Genomic DNA, 17,661 nt, shown 5'->3' on the forward strand with positions numbered 1-17,661 from the left:
AAAAACAATAGAAGAAGAATGTGAAAGTGGAGACTGATAGTAAAAAAAGTACTTAAATATTTATTTGTTTCTCATCCACGCCTATCATATCGCTTCCGAAGACATGGATTTTACCAAATCCATATTGACATATGGATTACTTTTATACTGACTTTATGTGCTTTTTGGAGCTTTAAACTTCTGGCCACCATTCACTTGCACTGAATGGACTAACACAGCGGAGACATTCGGGACACATCTGGAATGGCATGAGGGTGAGTAAATGATTAGAGAAATTTTATTTTTGGGTGAACTATTCCTTTGAACAAAAGCAGTCGGGCAGATAGTGTAATTCTCTCTGTGGCCACACAGAGGCGCCTGAGCTAGGATACATGCGCATCTGTGAGTCGTTCCGTGTATTGACACTAGGGGGCGCTGTCGCAGCTGCCTGATTCCTCCATTCACTTTCAGCGCCGCACAACCGGAAGAAGCTGTTTGAATGTGTCATTGCGTGTAGCTCCAGCCTGAACCTGAAGTGACAGTGTCCGATGCCAGTCGCTTGAAAACCTGCTGCCTGCAAACAGAACAGTTCTTCAGATATGTAGCTGACAAGCTGAAATCCGTATTTTAACCGTCCTTATCGTCATCAGCGCATCAGAAGCGATAATCGATTGATATTTACATCATCGTGCATTTCCCTAGAGGTGAGCTAATATTATGTCAGCGGCTATGTGCGAGATATGGTCTGATTATCTGACATATTTGATGGTTTCTTTACAGCTGTGTTTATATGTTATAACTGTGTTGTCATGATATGAAGGGATGCAGCGGCTGAGCTGTCAGATGATGTGCGAACTGACTTTAGCAATAGCGCGCCGCACTAACACGCTATCAGTCTGCGCTTCTTTCACAGTAAACACTTTATTCGGTTAGCGTCTGCAGGGATTTCAGCTGTTCTTGTGATGATAGAAAGATTCGTAGGAAAAGCTGTGGGGAGGAACGTGCGTGACAAACAGCGGCTAACTAGCCTAGCGAAGATTCTGTCTATGCTGACGCGCTACTGGAGTGACGTCACACTCACTCCGCTGTCCATTCGCCTGACTATTACTGTACATTTCTATAAATACCGTTACAGTAAATTAAAGATTATGACCCTACATCACAGTATTATAATATTACATATATGTACATGTACTGTTTGAACAATATCAAACACTAGAATACTGTATTATACCCTACATTACATGTTACAATGCATTACTTTACATTAAAATGCATTCCAGTGCAAAACATCACAATACTTTGGACTACAATAAACTGGAAACACTTATAAGTTGACTTTACTCAATTGATTGGGTAAACTCGTTCCCTCAATTGAACTGAGTAATGGCGTCTCCAAAACTTGTATAATTAAAGGTGCAATATGTCATATATTTACTGTAATAAAGCATAAAATGATCATAATATCTTATCAGAGATTTAGGAAACATGCTAAGTTGAAATACTGTTTACTCCGAAAACAATGCTACAGCAGTATATTCTAGTTTGAAATGTCTGTTCTGGGCCGGAATTTCTGTTTATGTTTTGGCCTGTGTGATCCCACCCACTGCTCACTCACCAAAAGTATTTCGACACCCCAGGTTGTCAAATTTGAAACAAGTTAGCGCGCAAACACAGTGCGCTGTAGCCATGGAAGCCAGCAATACATCTAGCTAACATTGACAGAGTTATAAAAAATCCACATGAGCTGGTTTATAATTTGCAAACAATAAAAACATTGCAAACGTATACATTAGCTGATCAACTTACAGTGTAAGGCTCGTCGCTTGCCATTGTCAGTTTGCTCGTTCCTGTTGCGTGTCCTCAACCTGGCAACCCACGTGAGCTTGGAACAACTCTCTCCAATATTTTGAATTTGGACTGCTGTACCCATTTTAAAAGCTTGATGTCAATGTTACATATTGCTCCTTTAAGTTTACTTAACTTGTGTTCATGTAGAATGTACTTGACTATTTTAGTTAATGTAACAAGATACAAGTACACCTAACTCAAATTTGCTGTTTAAATATTGTTGTTTCAGTTGTTTTAATTGAATAGACTCAAATCTAGGTCATATAATTTATTCATGAAGATTATTATTAGGTCAATCATTAAATAAACTTAAAGGGATATTTTACCCAAAAAGGAAAATTCTCTAATCATTTACTCACCCTCATGCCATCCCAGATGTGTATGACTTTCTGTCTTCTGCAGAACACAAATGAATATTTTTAGAAGAATTTTACAGTTCTTTTGATCCATACAATGCAAGTGAATGGGTGCCAAAATTTTGAAGCTCAAAAAATAAAGTCAGCATAAAAGTAATCCATAAGACTCCAGTGAGAAATATTTAAGAATATTTTGTATCCCCCAAAAAAATGCCTTAAAGTTCTTATCTTTTTTCTTAATATTGATCTTCAGAAAAAAATTAAAAAAATAAAAATAAAATTAGAGAAAGAAATTATCTGAGAACTACTTAAGGCTTTTTCAAGAACTGCACTTCTTATGGGCTTCTTAGAATTTATCCTTTATTTAAATTTTTTTTTATTTTTAAGAACATTTTCGTGAATCCGGCATTGTGCTTTAGTTGCACAGGGAGACCTGCGGTACAGGGTACAACTTGACCAAAGGGACACGGATCACCCTAATGGTGACATCACACAAAACGACTATTTGCAACAAATCAACATAAATAATATTACAAAAGAGCTCAAACCTCTTTGAATTCTTAATAACAACTATTTAAATGCCCACATAAGTTTCCTTTGGCCAAGGAAACATAAACATAAATAAATAATTCAAGCACAAGGCATTGTGGGTATTCCAAGTTGCCTCAGCTGTGTGCTCAATAGTTTAAGTTATTAACACCTTAGAATCTTGAGTATGGATTTTTAAGAAAAATATGTTCAGTGAACTTTGTCATTTGAGTTATGAGCCCAAAACTTGACATTTTAAGTAATGTTTAAGACAACTTGATATTTCCAGTAATGACAACATTGGGGTTTACAGTGTTTGCTTATAATTGCTTTACAATATTACACATAGCAATGCTATGTTTTACATTATACTCAAGAACAGCATCTCAGATGCAGATGCTCAATAGTTCGGTTCACTTATAATAGGCATTTAGAACGGCACCGGAGGTGCAATTTACCAGAATTTGAATAAGAAGCGAATTAAACTACTGTGAACTTGCCTACAAACAGACACATACAGGACTTCCTGGAGAGTTTAGTGTCAAAGTAAAAGTGTGAGGGTTTAAAAAGTGCACGATTGAAATATATTACTGTTGTATTTAAAATTAAAAGTCAATAATAATAATATTAATAACAATTTATTATTACTGTCATCATTAGTATTTGTTTACTGTAACTGTGTGAATGAAAAGTGGACTGATGTCTTACAACTAAATTGAACAAAAAAGTGATCTGAATCCTTTAAAGTCCAGATACAGGTTGAAACATTTTTGAAAAAAAAAAAAAAAAAAGGCAAAAATAAAACACTAGTTTCTTTTCTACCGAAGACTGGAATTACTGTTAATTTTGCTGCTACATTATCCAGTATACTAGTTAATAAAAAAATGTTTCTTAATAAGCTATACATTTATATTGAAATAATGTGTAGTTAGGGGTTTGTGTTTCTTTACAATTTAAAGAGTACACCAAATTAGTTCCACACAATAATGTAAAGATATTCTAAGCTGATTATGCAAAAAAAAAACAACAACACTGGTATCGGCTTGTGATCGGTATCGGCCGATACTGAGATTTCCGATATCGGAATCGGATCGGAAGAGAAAAAGTGGTATTGGTGCATCTCTATTCTATATATTTCAGATTTTTTCAGTAGATTACAGTACACCTGGCTCAATATATATAAAGAGTAGTTTTCTGGGGACACTCATTAATTTGATGTGTTGTCTGGCCCTACTGAAACGCCCATTCACTATTTTAACATCTGTTTATCTTAGTAGTCTTGTAATCACGTTAAATTATTCTGTTTTTGTACAACACTTTAGTCAATAGCTCTTTGATAGCAGACTTTTATGATTTTATTATGACTTTCCTTTCAGATAAGATAAAAGTTTGTGTAGACCCTGCTGATTTTGTACATGGTCTCCTGTCACAGTACATGATACAATTAAGTGGTCGACCGATATGTTTTTTTTTTATTATTATTTTTTATTGCTGATACTGATATCTAGAGAGAAGGATTGCCGATGGACAATATAAAATGCAGATAAACATAATGCAGTTTAACAACAGCAAATCAGATATACACAGAAATATATATACACAGTGAAACAAACATTTATTTTATGCAATATTTACTCAAATTTGCGTAAACTTTAAAGAAAAAAAACTTGAGAACAAAGTGTTGACACTTCTGTTAATCAGCCAAGAGAACATGGTTACGGGCTGATGCAGATAATCCCAAAATTGCTAAATATCATTTGATTAATTGGCCTGGCCAATATATCGGACTATCACTAGATATAACATATTGATATGTGTATAATATGCACATCTTGGCCAGTTTGTTTTCCAGTAGGAGTGCTTCATCTGCCCATCAGAGAACTTATCTAATTCAAAGTGTAAGACCTTGATTTAAAGTATCATTAATATTGACGTTTGATGCATGGCTTTTCAAAATGTAGCATTTTAGGACACCAGTGGAACAAAGACTATTTAGGCGCATTTTCACTAGAGCCTTTGTCAAAATATACTGCCAAGAGAGTAAAGTGAATCCTTTCATCAAAGCCCATGTGCTTGTGTGCTTTACTGATGTCTAGATTGATTGTAGACAGATCATACGGACAGAGACTCACAAAAAATCATAAGGGCTTCTGAACTGTTCTTTGTTGTGCCATTTTTGTTCCCATCTATTCCTGAAAGTACTACTATAACTGTAATGGCAAACTAAAATGGAAACATTTTCATCATTCTGAAAGCCTTCTTAGATGGTCAAATTCAAGCATTAGTTTCCTCTGGTGTTGTTTTTAGACATTTGAAAGTTCTGAAGTTGTTGATCATTATCAAGGCCAGAAAAGGGTTGTATTGTTATTTGACCTTGAACTTAACAATGAACTCAAGTTTTCACATAGTAGCGACCAGCGAATGGATGTGTCCAGGTAAAGACCTCGCATTATTATCCGTGAATTGAGTGTTACATATGGCATGGGCTGTTATGTAATAGACCGTTATGGATACCGCACCAGTGCGGTCTTCACAAAAAGGGCACCTTGGGTGTGCTTAAACACCCTTTTGAACTGTAAATGTTTGACGCATAAACAAAAGCCAGACACGAAAAGTCGACAGTCTCGACATCAAGTGGGTTATTTGGGACTGGGCCATTATAGGGTGTGTTAGTTGCACATTATGATGTTGCTCAGGGTAATGTGAAGGTTGCTTATGTGTTAACTTAAAAAACGATGGTTTCTAATGTTATTCGAAGCATAAACAGGCTATTATCGAAACTGATAATGTAACTAATTTTAAATTAACTAGTATTTATTAGTTATTTGGTGTTCATTTTTCTGTCTCTTTCCCTCTTTCCTAAAGAGTGATGACAGGTGCGTCAAGCAATGACTGCCCACACTTGGAGTGTGTGGGGGAGATCACCAAGGAGGAACTCATACAGAAGTCTCATGTGAGTCTCTACAAACTCTAGGAAAAGTACAAGTAACACATGAACTCCAAAAAGCAGTGCCGATTAATAGGCACACTAATAAATTTATGAGCTCTATTTTGGATATTGCATAGATTCGAACAGTCGAGATCTGGAAGTAAAAATCGCATTCTTTAAACCTTTCTCTAAACCTTTGAAGACAGACCTACTGTGAGCTCAGAGGTCATTAATCAATGGGATATTCTTCTGTTTGTTTTTAGGGTCAGTGTCAGGACTGTAAAGTCAGGGGGCCAAATCTTTGGGCCTGTCTAGAGGTAAGTCATCTTCAGTAATGTAGCTGCTGTTTTGCACCTGAATTTCCCCTTTGAGATCAATAAAGAACATTTACCTACTGACTGTCTGTCTGGATGAAAAATAACTCCTATGAATGGTGACAAGTAAAATTCGTACTTATTGATTGTTTAATTCTTCTCTCATTCAGAATGGCTGTTCATATGTTGGCTGTGGGGAGTCGCATGCAGATCACAGCACCGTCCACTCTCAGGTCACTCATCTTTTTTTCCATTTCTACTGTTTTTTTACCATTTCTACGTGCTGTAGTTGGACAATGATTATTTGTCGGTGATCATATACTGTAATAACTGTATATATAAAAACTTGCTTTTAAACATTAATCTTGGATTAGATTTTTATGAATGTGTTGATTTAGACAAGCAGAGCTGATAAGATTACATCTCGTCTATGTAATTGGAGGCTTGGCTTATTGAACGAAACACTGATGTGTGTTTGGAATACTGTCCAGTTCTGTGGACAAACTCATCCATTATTAATCACTGTCCCAGTGGGGATCTTCCTTCCCACTAAACCCCACTCTGATTCCCCATTACCAATACCCCAAAATATTCCTCTCATAGCACTCTGTTTGTGAATGTAAAGGATAGATGTACAATTGTTCAGTGTTTTGTACTTTTGTTTACCTGGTTACCAAGCTGAAAATGCATTGTTTTACACAAATCTTCATTGAAATTAAAATTCAGTATTAGCCACTTTCACTTCTACGTTGACTTGATTTATGATAACCAGAGACATATGTGTTAATCCAGCAGAGTAAATTTAAAGTTTTAATGATTGATTTTATAATCTCAGTAGTGAGTGTGAAGGGGAGCGAAAGTGATACAAACAGAAAGAAAGAATGAACTGTGCAGAGAAGATGAAAGAACTGCAGGAGAACTTGAAAGAGAGAAATGAAAATGCTGTCTCTCATTCTCTCCCCCCCCCATACTGAGCGATCTGTAGATTATCGACTAAAGCTCTCTTCCGCCTTCAACCCTGCCCTTATGAAACACTGAACATACACTACAGTGTAAAAGGCTTTATTGCTTTTGTTACCTCATGTACATTCTCTGAGGCATGTTATGCCTGTACATAAGTGACCCTTGCAGTTCTTCTCAAAGCCATAATTACAAGTAGTTGACTGATATGGGTTTTTAAATGGCCGATTCCTATATCAAGAGAGCATGATGGCCGATATAAATGCTGCTAAACATAATCCAACTTAAAAACAGCTACATTTCTATAGTGAAACAAACACATATTTTATGCAATATGAACTAAAATATGCATACTCATGAAAAGAAAAAACCTTGAAAACAGAAAGCATTGACTATCCATTGACAAATCTATTGGTAGATTTTGGAACTGACACAAGGGAAAATTAATACTTCTGTTTATTGGCCAAGCAGACGCGGTTATCGGTCAATGACGATAATCGCAAAATGACCACATATTGTCCGATTAATTGGCTTGGCTGGTATATTGGTCTATCACTAATTATTATTGTTATTAATAGACAAAGTGATAAATTGGTTCAATCATATCAGAAATACATTATTGGAATATAAACATTGATTGCAGTTTAACAGGGGGTGCAGCCAGTGCGAAGGAATGTGGATGAATAATACACTGTTATAGTTTAAAACCATTGGACGTACCACTAATTATTTGCTTTAGGGTGCTTTCACACTAGAACTTTTGGTGCGCACCCGGGTTCAGATGACGTCAAAGTTCGGTTCGTTTGATGACGTGAACGCTGTTATCCGAACTCGGGTGCGCACCCACAAACCACACCCAAGTCCATCTGAAAAGGTGGTCTGGGGTACAGTTCATGTGAACTCCGGAACGGTTAGCTGCTGAGATAAACGCAACCGTACCAAATAAAGTGAACCGCTTGTGAATTCGCATCTTCACAGGCTCCCGATTGCAATAATTATGGTATAATGAATTTCTTATACCTGCTTGTCTCCAAATAAATTCCCTTCAGAGAGAAGCTCACATTCTTCACATCTCTTGCAATGCATCCATGGGCTTGCGACAGACAAACGTTAACATTCATCAGATCATTACACATTCAATGCATTTGTGACAGACAAACATAACTGTTGCTTTGTGCATGTAAAGTTTTGGTGGTAAATCCAAAGAGAGGAATACTTTAACGCAGTGAAGCTGATGTCTTCTTGAGTTGTTACCTAGTTACAGTGGTATGCAGCTGCCGCTTGTACTCACTTTGATGCGATCGGATCACGGTTCGGTCCCAAATAAGATGATGTAAACAGAGACCAGTGGGGGAGGGAACGAACTCAGGTTCGGTCCAAGCAATCGGACCAAGTTTGAAAGCACCCTTAGTGAATGAAGATTTTAAAGAATGCATTTTTTTTCTGGCCTGCATTTGTACTGTTTATCAGATTATTATGTTACTCTCGCTGTAAGCTCTAATGGAAATTGTGGTATATTACATCTGGTCCAGCGTGAAATGGTGAGAGTGGCAGATTTTGGCAGGGTTTGTATTTTGGCGCAGCTCTCATGAATGATTTAACTGCCTCTGTCTGGCTGCAGTTGCACCACCGCTTCTGAATGCTGCAGTGAAAACCAGTCCAGATGCATGAATAATGTAGAGACCCCTTAGTGCGTGTGTGTGTGCGTGCGTGCGTGTGCGTGCCGCACCCCACCACTCCCCACTTCCCCTGATACATTATCACTTTTGTTTTGCCCTAAATTTTGTCTTTCTGTTTTTAGGAGTTTTTTGAGTTGTTTAAAATTAAAGTGTTTGCAATTAAGCTCCAATCTACACTAAACATTTGGTCAAAATTGAGCTATTTTAGACTATTTTATAATCCACATTTGGCCGGACAATCAAAAAACTTCAAAGCTGTTTTTTTCAGTTGCGGTCTTGGTGTAGTTACTGCATTTTGGCTTTGGATTACTGTGTTTAGTAGCCTAATTTTGAACACTGGCATAGAAAAACAGTTTGTTTGAATTTATAGTTCATTTTAAATGTTTTTCCAACATCTGCCAATTCAGACCAATGCTGACAGTTAAAAATATTGGTTGATAACACATTGGTCACCACTATATTGTGTGTATACTGGGTTGTTGTCGCAAATACGTGGTGAATTTTTTCACAATCAGATGAATGTAAAATTTGTGCTTTAGAAAAAAAAAATTTTATGTGCGTTTTAAGATGATTGATTGATGTCCATCTAAGCACAGTACATTTTTCTTGCAGGAAACGAGGCACAACCTGACGGTCAATCTGACCACCTTGAGAGTGTGGTGCTACGCTTGCACCAAGGAGGTTTTCCTAGAAAGAAAACTAGGTCCCCATACACAGTTGCCTAGCACTGCCAAACCTGCCTCCCCAGTGCAGACCCCCAACCAGGTCAGAGCTGCTCAGCATAACTCAATACAAGAACCACCATGTGCATGTCTTTTTCTTGCCCAGTTCTATGCATCCAAACCTGAGCCAGTTTGCTTTTAATGGTTATTCTGCACATACTGCAAAAGGAGAGAACTAAGTTTAGTGATATCACACTTTATAGCTTATAAAACGTTCTTCTGGGAACTGTCCATTTTCTGTGTTGCTCTTGAGGTCATAATTTTTCCGAAAGTAGTTTGAGAGCAAACAAGCGTACTCAACTCTCACTTATTGTTTGCAAAGACAGTAGTATTGTTGAACATCTCCTCTCTTTGATATCTCAGGACCCCAAAGCTCTCGGCAGCCCCACCTCTCTGAGAGTTCCTCTAGTGGGAGCCTGTGATGACCTGGATATGGAGACCGAGGAGGAAGACGAACTGAGAAGCAGAGGTCCTTTATCTCTCATGTCTAGCTTTCGGTCCTTTCACTTTATATTGTAAACACTGTTAGGTCAGATCTCTTGAGGTTGTGTGTCAGCCTCTTTTCCACCTTTACAGGTCTGACTGGACTGAAAAACATCGGTAATACCTGTTACATGAACGCAGCACTCCAGGCGCTCTCCAACTGGTAAGAACCTTATTAACATGCGTTATCTGCAGACATGCTCCTCTCAACCTCTCCTGCTTTCACTCAAAAAGTGCGTGTGCGTGCTCAAAACATGTCCTGTACACTCGCAAATCTATTATAAAGACATATAGCTCTGCTTCTGTTAATTCATACAAATATTCTGTGTTATATCGAGGGAGAAACAATACCAGAGAACTCAGGTGGCGGCACATACGTAGAATCCAGACGTGACCATTATTACGAGTTCAACATGATATCAGGTCAATGTGTCTTCAAGTGTACTGCTGTTTTAGTGTAGATAAAAAAAAAAAAACATTTTAATTTGCATTTGGCAAATGCTATATTATTTACTATTTATTTGGCTATTGTATAAGCCAATACAATATTTGGATATTGTATATGGTTATTTAAAATGTAAACCCTTTTTGTTGATTTTCTAGAAGAATAACTATATTGTGAGTTATACCGTAACTTTCGAACTTTCTTTCAATCTTTCAAACTATCGAGCTTTCGAACTTTCTTTCAAACTTTCGAACATTGTTTTGAGCTTTCAAACTTTCTTTTGAGTTCTTTAGAACATTTTTTTAAAACTTTTGATCCTTATTCAGAATTTTCTTTCTTTTAAACTTTGTCTGACAACTTAGTTTTTCCGTCTTTCGTTTGTTTGTTCTTGTTTGTTCTTGTTTTTTCTTGTTCATCAATTGTCTTTTGCTCTTGTTCTTTCTGTTGTTCGTTCTTCCTATCTTTTAGTTTTTTGTTCATTTTTTCTGTTTTTTCTTTCAATAATTCTTGCTTTGGTTTTTTCTTTTCTTTAATTTATTCATTTGTTCTTTCTTTGGCTCTTCTTTTGTCAATTCTTTCTTTTCTCTTGCGCTCTTTTGTATGTTCTTTTGTTTTATTCATATGTTCGTTAATTTTTTCTTCTTTCTAGTTCATGATTTTCTTTTTTCCCTGCTTTTGTACTTTCACTCTTTTCCTGCTGCGCTGCTTATCAAATGGAGTTGTGTCAAGATTTTCAGTCCTAAAGCCCTCTAATTACCACAGGAGGTTTCAAGGTCTAAGGGGGTGAATGCTAATGTGATTCGTAAAGGGATAGTTCACCCAAAATGAATATTCTCTCATCATTTACTCACCCTCATGTTATCCCAGGGGTTCTTCAGCAGAACACATTTGAAGAAAAATAGAAACAATCTTAGCTCAGTAGGTCCTTAAAATGCAAGTGGATGGTGATCTGACCTTTTGAAGCTCCAAAAAGATAGTCAGCATAAACGTCATCCATACTGCTCCAGCGGCTCTTTAAGACTTTGCTTGTGCACACACATGTTTGATTTTTGTGTGTGACCACTGAATCAAAAAAAAATTTAATATTAGGGGTTTTCGCACTAGTTTGCTCTCTCTCTGGTTTGTCTTCTAGTCCTCCCCTGACTCAGTTTTTCCTTGACTGTGGTGGTCTGGTGAAGACAGACAAGAAGCCAGCGCTATGCAAGAGCTATCAGAAACTCATCACAGACCTGTGGCACAAAAACAGGTACATTCCACTTTTGTCATTTCCTATTTCACTCCCATGTCTTTCTATCCTCTTCACTTCAGTTTTTCTCATTGCTGTTCTTTTGTGCTGTTGTAGGAACTCTTATGTGGTCCCCATAAATGTATTCCAGGGCATCAAGGCTGTAAACCCAATGTTTCGTGGTTATTCCCAACAGGTAAGCCTTGTAAAACATTTGGCTGTAAACATTAAAAAGTCATTTTTATCTAGATCCAGGCTTAATCTGTGCTTAAGATAAAAACGTAAAGGTTTATCTAAATGCTAAAAGCATTTATAAGGAGATTGTTCATCTGTTACAACCTGTTATACTGTGTAGCAGTTGCGAGCTGACCCTGGGCAGTTATTTTCCTGTTCTTACTGAATTCTAAGGCTTTGGGGAGCCAGTCCTCCTCTGACTCTGGCACCCTCCTATGACATTACAATAAATGTACATATGCCAAATATTATCTAGATGTATTGCAAGTGTAATAATTGCAATGTTTGAATGTTGAAATTATTTAGTATGTTAATAAGGCAAGGAAGTATATGTTTAAACACTTAAGATAAAGAGTAAATTGCAAATGATAATGATAAGTTTATATATGAGTCATTAGTTTCGAAGTCTGTCCTAGATTTTTGTGAGATGCAGTGGTCCTTGAAGTGTCCTTTGCTGTCTGGCTGCTATAGGCTGTAGTTGGCAGTCTTGGTGTATGATCACCTCCAAACAGCGCTGTGCATCCATTGTCATGCCTGACTGGAGAGGAAGGCCATTTGTAAAATTAGTGTTGGCATGAATGGGCCATCACGAGCTGTTCAGTGACTGTGAGGAGCATGAATCTCACTTTCATCCAGTCAACATCAATGAGTGCCTTGTTTCACTGTTGTTCACTCTACAAACTATGTAGTGAAGCGGACATTATTTATTATCAGAATTTGAATACAGCAAGGAACCTTTATTGTTGTACTGCATTTGCGTATATGCATTAATGGTTTTGCGGTCTAGTGTGCCGTGTCCTATTGTTTGCAGCTTGTTTGCCTACCAGGCTTCTAAGTAGCAGGATGTTAGAAAGCCAGTTGGCCATGTTACCATGTGGATGAGCCAGTAATGAGGAATGTTCTCAAAATCTTCAGTTGTTCCTATGGCGATGGGTTCCTGTGGGTTGCAAGCTAATCTGTGGTATGCCGCATGAGCCTCCAAACGTGTCAGATTTGTTTGATGCCTTGTCGAATTAGTACATGGTTGATTTTGACATTGACATGACATTGATTTTAAAATAATTCTTAGAATGTCAATTTGTCTGTTCAGTTTGTTTGTTTGTTTGATTGTAATTGGAGTAATTTGAAGTCAAACAAACCAGACGCAATCTTGCGTAGCCTGATTTGTATCAATAGATGGAATTCGGGCCCACTTTGTTGCCTATTCTTGTCAAGGACTGCCTGCTTGGAATAGAAAGGACTGTCTGATTGACATGATAAATGACCAGTCACAGTTCTCATTTGAATGTGATGTTTAGGGACCGCTCACTATGGAATCAGATAGAATGAAGCAGAATACAAATGAGTTTAAAGATATCTTTTACTTGATCATATGTGCCTCAAGAAAAACTGTAAATATCTTTCAAAGATTTAATGGCATGAACCTTGCGCACTTTGTCAAATTCAGCAAATATATTCTTTAGTATCCTTTTAAATGCTAATTTTAGCAACCTCGTACCCTGTAAACATGACTTTGTTTTTTGGCAGAATGATAATTAAGTTTTGTGAAGTCAGCCAATGAGATCACAGCTTTCTGTTTTGATAAAGCTATTGTTGTTTTTTGTGCAAAATTTGGGTCATTGACAAATAAGGCTTTCCAAGGTGATAAAAATGAGTAATGTCTGAAAAATCTTGTTTAAAACACATGTTAAGTTCATTGAAATGTACTCTTTGTGTCCTTGTTGGCTTCATAAAGTTTGGTAAAGATTTATAGCATTTTCTACAAAAAATAGATTTAATGACTTTAAAAATGTTAAGTGGTGTAAACCATCAGGTAAAAGGTATTAAAATGAATCATTTATGTAATTTCATATTTAATCAACTTAATCATTAATTTAAAAATGCTTTCAAACTTATTTTTATTGTTTGTTTTTGTTGTTGTTTTTTTAAATTTAATACAAATGTCATGAATTTGAGTCACGGGTATAAAGAAGTTTTCTTAGGGCTACTTACTCCATTTGACCTGAGCACTTTTCATAAAAATGTCAAAATATCTGATTTATATATATTTTTTAAACTTTACGCTGTTTCAAATTTTTTTTTTTTTTTTTTTTCAGAAATTCTTTCATAATTTTCAGAATGGTTACCTACATGTTGGTTATACCACCTGACTTTGATTTATTAAACAAAAGGTTTATATATGTAACGAGAGAGAGAGAGAGAGAGAGAGAGAGAGAGAGAGAGATCAGAATATACAGAATTGTTTCACTGCTTATTAAGAAAAGATTATTGCCAATTTCTTATGCCAACATTTCTTTTTTCTTTTTTTTTTTAACTATCTCCGGATGTTTACTTAGACATTTTTACTTTAAGCCACTGAAAAAATATTAAAATAACTTTGAACAAGTAATTGTTTTGTGTGAATTGCATTTTTTTATGTATTTTTGAATAATTTAAAAGATTCTTACAAAAAAATGAGCATCACGTATAAGTAAATTAATGACAAATGTCTTTGGGGGAAAAAAAAGCACATTGATTTGCACTAATTGAAAAATAAACAGACTGCCTTGAAGTGGATCTGGGAAGCTCGTACCTCTGAGTTGGGCTTTCATTTCTATGACATGTCACGCATTCAAGTGGGAAACAAAATATGAAGAAGACAAACTTAATGATTTGCAATGAACGTCACCAAAAGCTCTTTTTCTGTTGTACCGGTGAATAAACATAAGTGAATAAACCTGCATCACTTATACACAACATAAATGTTTTCTTAATGCATGGTATCTAACAAATTATTAATTAATTTGCTAAAACCGCTAAAGGTAAATCATTAGTTTACTGTCCTATTCAGTATAACATATTAATATTACTGAAATAAAGTACAGAAGTTGAAATAGTTTTGTGAAATCCTTGCTCCCCATCATCATTCTCGTCGACATGCCCCTTCCAAAGTCTTAACCCGGAAACTCGGGTATCATCTAGAATTCTGAGTTTCCCTCTTGTTAATATGACTTCGCTGGGTCATTTATGTAATTATGATATTTCCGACTCCACTTGTAGGGCACGATAAACACATAACTTACACATCAAATAATCCGTAGATAATGCACATGTTCTCGAGTTTCTCATTCACCCTCAGTCTTTATAGTTTGCGCTGTCTTAGCTGTGTTTACTAAAAGACGGCAGTGGTTCACACCAAGAATATCTCAAGTTAACACAAAGTTTGTTTTTTTCAAAGTTTTCGTTTGGTAAACTTTTTTTTTGTTGTTATCTTGTTTCAGCGCATTTGTACACATCATATCTGTTTCTATCTCAAGGATTCTCAGGAGTTTCTACGCTGTCTAATGGACCAACTCCACGAGGAGCTCAAGGAGCCCATTCCTGAACCTGAGGACCCAAACCAGCCTGTGGTCATTGACGACAGTCCCGACGAGGACAACCATAGCCAATCAGATGACTTCCAGTCCTGCGATTCTTGCGGTAGCAGCGATTGTGCTGATAGTGAAGGCCCCAGAGTCCGGGAGGACATCAATGAAGCTGAGATGCTGATCCCTGAGCAGAACCAGAACAACAGAGATTGGCAGAAAGAGAAGAACCTCATCAATAATCTGTATCGGGCTGGTTCCCATGGTGACCTGGATAAAGACGTGGACACAGCCAGTGAGTCAAGGCCAATCATCAGCAGCCAAGGAGCCATTAAATCTCAGGGTCGAACTGCAGGTGAATACAAGGAGGTGTTTTTTAACACTCTGGTTGTATTCTACTTGGGCTGTCAAAGTTAACACATTAACACATTTATACAATTTGACATTATAACGGTTCCATTCTGTGGGATGTATTATTTTTTTCTTAACAGAAATGAATGCATTAATGCTTTAATTATGCCATAAATTATATTAATCGTGATTCAATATTTTATTTGATTGACAGCCATAATTTCTTCCCTCTTTTAGCTGTATGTGGCATCATTCACTCCATTATTGTTTCTGTTGTGAAGTTATATCTTTTAATTCGACTGCTAAATGCTTAACTACATAAAGTCCATTACATTGACAAGTATTGTGATGTTTTTGATCTCCATTACATATTGACATCTATGTTTCCTCTTCATTCAGACTCGAACCCTGAAATCCAGTTCAGCAGCAGCACCAGACCTCAGAGTCCCAGTGCAAATGAAGGGATCACATCTAGACTGTCCAGCAGTCCACCCAAATCCTCCATGTGGCCTAATCTGAGCTCTGCTCACAAGAAAGGTACCAGCAATCTTTTATCGGCATAGTTTTTAGTACATACAGTGGCCCCAAAAGGCATCTTGACACTTGTGACACAGTAAAACATGTATGGATGTCATAGCGTTAGATAGCATATCAAACCAGGAGGCATCTGCCAACAATTGGTTTTCTTTGTCATTTATGGCATAATTGTTTAACCAGCTGGTCTGAAAGCGATTTTTAATGGATACATGAAGTCAGTTAACACAATGTGCAGCTCATCACATTAACTATAAACATATTCCACTAACGTCTGGCAGCCAGAATGTGTCCAAGTAAATGGATTTATTTTTTTAATCTAATGCACTTATTGATACATTTTTAAGCATGACTTAAGTGTCCAAATACTTTTGAGACTAATGTGGGACTTAAAAGGAGAGGAAAAGAAAAGTATCCATGAACAGTGTGACCATGTCTACTAATTAATCAGTTAATTCAGTTATTGTGTGTTGGATTTTACACTAACTGAAACAGAACTGACACCAATCCTAAAGAGTATATTATTGTTTCCAGTGTTGGCAGTGCCCTTGTTCACTCCACCAAAGAGTAAGCAGCAGAGGAAATATCGCAGCATAATCTCTGAAGTGTTTGATGGCACCATTGTGAGCTCTGTTCAGTGTCTGACCTGTGACAGGGTGAGTGACCTGAGTGTTCTTCCTCTAAACATGAACTGAATCACCCTCATTCCACCGAGTCTGAAACACAGAGTAATGCTGGATTCGTCATAAGCAGAGAGAACTTGCTAAGTTGTATTTATTTTTAAAACTTGTGGTGGACAGGATACTAGGGTTGGATAATATGCAAGAGTATTTTCACGATATTTTTATTTTAAAAAATATATATTGCGACATCCGATTACATCCTCAACACCACTGCTGAGGGATGGGTGATTATTTTTACTCTATTGATTTTGTTTAAAAATTAAATACATTTATTGAAACATGAAAAACATAAACCAAAGATATATCTAAATTTAAACTGCACTTCAGACAGAACGAAAAAGCCATTTAAAATAACGAAGTGGTCAAAAAATCTTATATAACCACCTCCCCAAATCCAAACATTTACTGTCTCGTAACTTCTTTCACTGGCCCACTACAACAACAGGTGGAAAATTACTACTAAAAATGAATTATTATAAATCATATTATATATATATATATATATATAGGGTTAGGGTTAACCCTAACCACTGCAAAATGATCAGTTTCTCTGGATTTACTATTTATAGGTATGTGTTTGAGTAAAATTAACATTTTTGTTTTATTCTATAAAGTACTGACAACATTTCTTCCAAATTCCATATAAAAATAATGTCATTTAGAGCATTTATTTGCCAAAAATGACAACTGGTCAAAATAACAAAAAAGATGCAGTTTTCAGACCTCGATTAATGAAAACAAGTTCATATTCATTTTTAAACAACACAATACTAATGTTTTAACTTAGGATGAGTTCAGAAATCAATATTTGGTGGAATAACCCTGAATTTCAAATCACAGCTTGACACATGTGTCTTGGCATGCTCTCTACCAGTCTTTCACATTTCTGTTGGGTGACATTTAGCCACTCCTGGCACAATTCAAGCAGCTCGGCTGGAAAAAACAATCATCAGAGTTGGGGAACATTGTCAGAGCAGAAGGAAGCAAGTTTTCTTCCAGGATAACCTTGAATGTGGCTTGATTCATGCATCCTTCACAAAGACG

General features: G+C 36.6%; 1 protein-coding gene across 1 annotated transcript in view; it reads left to right on the forward strand.

Annotated features, from left to right (window-relative positions):
• Window positions 1-464: 464 nt before the first annotated feature.
• The window catches only part of LOC127441611 (ubiquitin carboxyl-terminal hydrolase 33-like), a 37,761-nt gene continuing 20,564 nt past the window's right edge, over window positions 465-17,661 (forward strand). The window contains exons 1-12 of the mRNA XM_051699205.1: window positions 465-683; window positions 5,580-5,667; window positions 5,907-5,960; window positions 6,128-6,190; window positions 9,209-9,361; window positions 9,682-9,787; window positions 9,895-9,964; window positions 11,379-11,492; window positions 11,589-11,667; window positions 15,002-15,404; window positions 15,800-15,937; window positions 16,469-16,590. Coding sequence (XP_051555165.1) covers window positions 5,584-5,667; window positions 5,907-5,960; window positions 6,128-6,190; window positions 9,209-9,361; window positions 9,682-9,787; window positions 9,895-9,964; window positions 11,379-11,492; window positions 11,589-11,667; window positions 15,002-15,404; window positions 15,800-15,937; window positions 16,469-16,590 — 1,386 coding nt within the window. The 5' untranslated portion in view covers window positions 465-683; window positions 5,580-5,583. The remainder of the gene's footprint in view (window positions 684-5,579; window positions 5,668-5,906; window positions 5,961-6,127; window positions 6,191-9,208; window positions 9,362-9,681; window positions 9,788-9,894; window positions 9,965-11,378; window positions 11,493-11,588; window positions 11,668-15,001; window positions 15,405-15,799; window positions 15,938-16,468; window positions 16,591-17,661) is intronic.

This window comes from Myxocyprinus asiaticus, chromosome 5, assembly GCF_019703515.2.
Source record: "Myxocyprinus asiaticus isolate MX2 ecotype Aquarium Trade chromosome 5, UBuf_Myxa_2, whole genome shotgun sequence".
In the NCBI taxonomy this organism is placed as follows: domain Eukaryota; kingdom Metazoa; phylum Chordata; class Actinopteri; order Cypriniformes; family Catostomidae; genus Myxocyprinus; species Myxocyprinus asiaticus.